Raw genomic sequence first — 4,625 nt, 5'->3', positions numbered from 1 at the left:
AATTATAACCAAACTTTTACTTCTGTGTTTCAATTAGACAAATTAGGTTTTACAATATTAATTCAATATTATTTTACTTTCGGTTTAAACTAGGATAATAAATTTAGGCCTCGTTTTAGCAGTAATCACCTCGTAGGATTAAGGAATTTTAACTAGTACTAATAAATTATATCAATTTAACTTTTACCTCTCAACCGAACTCGTCATGTGTCTGACTTAAGATTCGTTGACGTTTCTAGCCAGCCTACACGCTAAACGCGCATACACCAGATTCATTTTCGGTTTCGATTTCATTTCCGGTGTCGATTTAATCTCCATTTTCGATTGCATTTCCGGTGTCGATTTCATTTCCGTTTTCATTTTCATTTCCGGTTTCAATTTCATGTCCGGTTTCGATTTTTTTTTTTCGTTTTCAATTTTTTTTCTGTATGATGTTCGACCTCATCGCCCTGTAATTGTGAAAGTCGGATCGATAAAAACAATCAATAGCAGCCGCTGGGAACGTTGCTCTTTAATCTAGACTTATAAAAAATTGTTCAGTCTTCTCTACGAGATCTTACGTTTATTATTATTTATTACCATTACTACATGTACCTCACTAATGAAACTAATCAGATTCTGAGTCGACTCCGTCACATGTGTTCGCATTGTTGGGAGGTTGCACAGTATAAGCATTACTAAAAACAGGATCTTTTTGGACCAGAACGCGTTGCAGTATATCAATGGCTAGTATGGGTCTCCCGAAAATAATCAGATGATGTGTTGCATTTTTCGGTTTTCCCAATCTGCATGATTTGGCGCCGATCTTCTTGCTATAACTGAACAAAATATCCATCATTTTAAAAAAAAATAATTACCACCAGGTGTATACGAACGTCTCAAACTTGGCCAGCTCCTTATTTGTAAACTCGGGACAAAATACGAGGTCGTACTGGCTTCCTGTGTCGTGAAACTTTTTTATCATATCGCAATAATGTGAATAATCGATCGTTTTCGCCTTTCCCAGAACTCTGACGACGTACTGTTTCACACGGAGCGGTCTGTTCCTGTTGTCTTGTTTGTGAACCTTGTGACATTTCTTAAGAGATCTGCTATTTTTGTTACATTTGTTATTATTCTGCAATAAAGTAAGGTTTACAAACCAATACTAGAAAATTACGCAAAAACATTTACCCTAATCCGGTAACACCAGGCCCCCAACTGTCTCATGAAGTGTTGCTTAACACCCAACTCGGCCATTTGTTTAGTATTTGCGCTGACTGTGGCAATAATGTGCTTCCCGAGCAGAATTTGCGCTTCAAACATATTATTCAGTCCACCCGTAATGTTCAATTCTAGCTGCCCACAATTCAGTTGCCCGAAAAAGCGCTGAGTGTGTTTGAAATTATATCCTATCAACACAATACTATGGTAAATATCTGAGATAGATTTAATCTCCGGCAGTGGCCCAAAATCACGAGTACGTGGTTCGAAATCCGATGGCGGCTCAGTAATTTTCTCGTAAGAGGAAGTAATTGGTATAACCGGAGGAGGTTTGATCCATGACGCTTGGCGGTGTGACTTCTTAATTTCTTTTGGGCTAAAATACGATTTAATGATTCCGTTTATATAATTAACAGCTACTCACCCTTCCGTTTTATCCGCACACGGATGTTCCACACGATAAAGACTGCAAAACACGGGATCCTTATCGATAATGATACGTTCAAGAAGTTCATGAGGTGTTAACTTCCTTCCGAGCACGACTAAATTCTTATTGTTTTTTGAGTGGCTGACCAGATTTGTCTCCAAGTGCTCCTCCTTCGCAATACTTCAAATAAAAGTTATACACACATCAAAATAGTATCGATCCATCAGTGTATGGACAGTGAAATTACTTGGATAATAATCGACGTTCATGTATATTAAATTGTTTGCAAAACACCAAATCGTACTCGACACCGCTATTTCGGAAATTTCGCAACGTTTCTCGGTAAAAATTAGCATCGATATTGTAGACATCCTTCTTGCGATCCGTTTTCATTCCCAGTCCTTCACGATTGAAGCTCGCGCCCTTACTGTCACTGACGATAGGATCCATGATCCCCGTACCGTTTTGTCCCAGAGGTCCACCGTCCCAACCAAGCCGTCGAAGCAGCTTGAAACCAACATTGTCTTCGCCGATCTTTGCTGAATTCTTCAAATTAACTGACGATGACTGTGCTTTTCTCATTCTTACAACCCTTCTACCTGAACTATCCATGGCTTTAGTTACGTGGCGTTCTACTTCCTTATTTAAGTTTGAGATCGGTTTAGTGCGCTGTAAATACAAATTCTTGTTCACGATGAAAAATTTCTCCAGAATTATTTTCCTATACTTACCTTAAGTTTGAAACAATGTCTTTTCAATTCATTCAAGATTATCTGCTTGGAGTGCACCTTAACCGGCTTCTCCGATCCAAACGTACGATCGACTAGTACGTAATCGCCAACTTGTACCTTCACAAAATTCTGACCGGCAGAATTTTTCCCATCGATTATTTCCAATTGGCCACATCCTAGACAGTTGAAAGCAGCTTGCGTTGCGTCCAAATCATTAAGCAGAACGATATTGTTATAAACATCTTCGATGCTTCTGATTGGCACAATCGGTTTGAAGGTTGGCGTCCGCACGGAAACCGATGCCTGCGGTTGATGCACATCTACTGGAGGCGATACTACTTGAGATTCAGAATTTTGATGCGAGGATTCAGTGCTATCCTCTGCAACGACTTTCTGCCAGATACTATTGCGCACTTTCGATATTGCCGCGTCAGAAGCGGACACAAACGTTCGTCGCAGACAATTCCTCCGCGAAGCCCTGTACTCATCGGCAACGCCAGCGGACAGCTCCGCCAAACGTTCCATCGTTGCTGGTGGATACCGACAACGTAGCAGTTCTACGTTGACAAAAATTTGGGCAAGACACACCAGCTCATCTTCTGGAATCCAATGGCGATGTTTTTCCATGAAATTGCGCCGCAGGTTCCAGTGTTCCGTAGGTTCGTAGTAGGCACGGTGTGCATCGATATCCCAGTCGGATGAAACATTAGGTGCCGCCATATCTTTTCGTTTATGAAGAATTGGTTAATGATTGGTTGGTAAATGATTGGTTCTGAACTCGCAGTGTAACAAAGTTCTACGTTAATGGTTTGACTTCATTGCTATGTTTCATGCCGTAATTTTAAAACGTATTTACTTACCTATATTACACATGCTGTTTCGAATCAAGCAAGGCACGACGACAGTTTATAAATTCGTTATATATTTCGATTTTAAGTTGATATTAAAATCAAGGAACTGAAGAGACCTATGATCTTAGCCTGTCATTCTGACACCACAAAGGAAAAAAAAGAACAAGAGACCTGATCAGGGTTGTCAGATGATTTTATATTATATCGGTATAACTTTAAATAAAAAATCGGTATTTATCGGTATAATGCAAATATGAAGATTATACTTACGGGATAATGATAAATATTTATTTTTAAAAATATGTAAATTTACAGCAAATTTGAAGCTCTGATATTTTGTATGCAAGCGATTAGTCTGAAAGATATTTAATTAATTATTTGAACATCTTATTATTACATTGTATTACTTACATTTCACGTTATACATGTGACTATTGAAATTCTTTTTAACAAATCCGGTTAGTACTAGCTTTCCATGTACGTCCATATGAGTTTTGACGTAGTCTTTGGTTGCAAGTATTCCTTGCATTGCATCAGAAGACAGACGATTTCTCATTTTCGTTTTATTCAAATTGTATTGAGAAAATAAACGTTCTACGCTGGCCGACGAATGAGGTAGTATTAACAACTCCGCAATAAATTTCCGCAAATGCGGGAACGAAAATTCTCCATTCGTTCGCTGAGCAGACAGAACCTTCGACCAAAATGCACTACTACTTCTACGCTCCTCTTCTGTATACTTTCGAAAATCGACATTCCGAACTTCACGGAATTCTGAATCCATTTCTTGGATGGTTTCACTTGTCACTAAATTTGGGAATGCGTTGATTAGTGGCAAAATAGATTCATGGACTCGCTCAATTACATTTTTGGGGTCAATAATGATCATGTTAACAAGCACCGGTTCTTCAAAATGAATGCGGATCTGAATTTGATTCGCAAGTGAAATATAATAGTTCATTATGTTAGTTAAGAACTGTGTTACATCATTGCGTTGGATTAGATTGTTCGATTTTATTCCCTCAAGGTGCGATTTTGCTGCTGTGCCAATGTATAAGGCATCCAATTCCTTGTAGTTGCGTTGCTCAAATGTAACTTTTCCCGGGTCTTTGCATGATAGCATGTAATCAGCATTTAAAAAATTATCCAAAATGGATCGGTATAGCTGGGAAACTTCAGTATGAAGCCTGCAGAGCTCGGGTGTTTCGGATTGAAACAATCTGTTTAATTTGTTTATCGCTGGCAGAATATAACTCAGAAAGAGAAGATATGTTTTCGTGAGTGGGTTTACTAACACCTTGCGAATAGCTGCCTGTTTTTCGCGGGTAGATTTGTCGGCCCGATCGTCGATAAAATTAAAGTATGTTAACAGTACATCGTACCTATTTACCATTCGTAAAACTACTGCCTCCA

At 38.8% G+C, this 4,625-nt stretch overlaps 1 protein-coding gene across 3 annotated transcripts; it reads right to left on the bottom strand.

The window, feature by feature from the left end:
- Positions 1-493: 493 nt before the first annotated feature.
- Positions 494-3,365, bottom strand: LOC131677532 (uncharacterized). Of its 3 annotated transcripts, none has more exons than XM_058957395.1 (7): positions 3,222-3,365; positions 2,362-3,083; positions 1,878-2,299; positions 1,628-1,810; positions 1,174-1,579; positions 876-1,117; positions 494-818 (listed from the first exon to the last, which is right to left on the bottom strand). In XM_058957395.1, exons 1-7 carry the CDS (start codon positions 3,232-3,234, stop codon positions 608-610), a joined length of 2,199 nt encoding a protein of 732 aa, XP_058813378.1. In that variant the 5' UTR covers positions 3,235-3,365; the 3' UTR covers positions 494-607. The 3 variants fall into 3 exon arrangements, with proteins under 3 accessions (XP_058813378.1, XP_058813380.1, XP_058813381.1); XM_058957397.1 differs by having other exon boundaries at positions 2,362-3,133; positions 3,222-3,357; XM_058957398.1 differs by having other exon boundaries at positions 2,362-3,157; positions 3,222-3,354.
- Positions 3,366-4,625: the final 1,260 nt, after the last annotated feature.

The sequence above is a fragment of the Topomyia yanbarensis genome, chromosome 1 (genome assembly GCF_030247195.1).
Source record: "Topomyia yanbarensis strain Yona2022 chromosome 1, ASM3024719v1, whole genome shotgun sequence".
Classification (NCBI taxonomy): Eukaryota; Metazoa; Arthropoda; class Insecta; order Diptera; family Culicidae; genus Topomyia; species Topomyia yanbarensis.
Note: the sequence above shows the minus strand (reverse complement) of the source record. Positions and strands in the feature narration are given on the sequence as shown.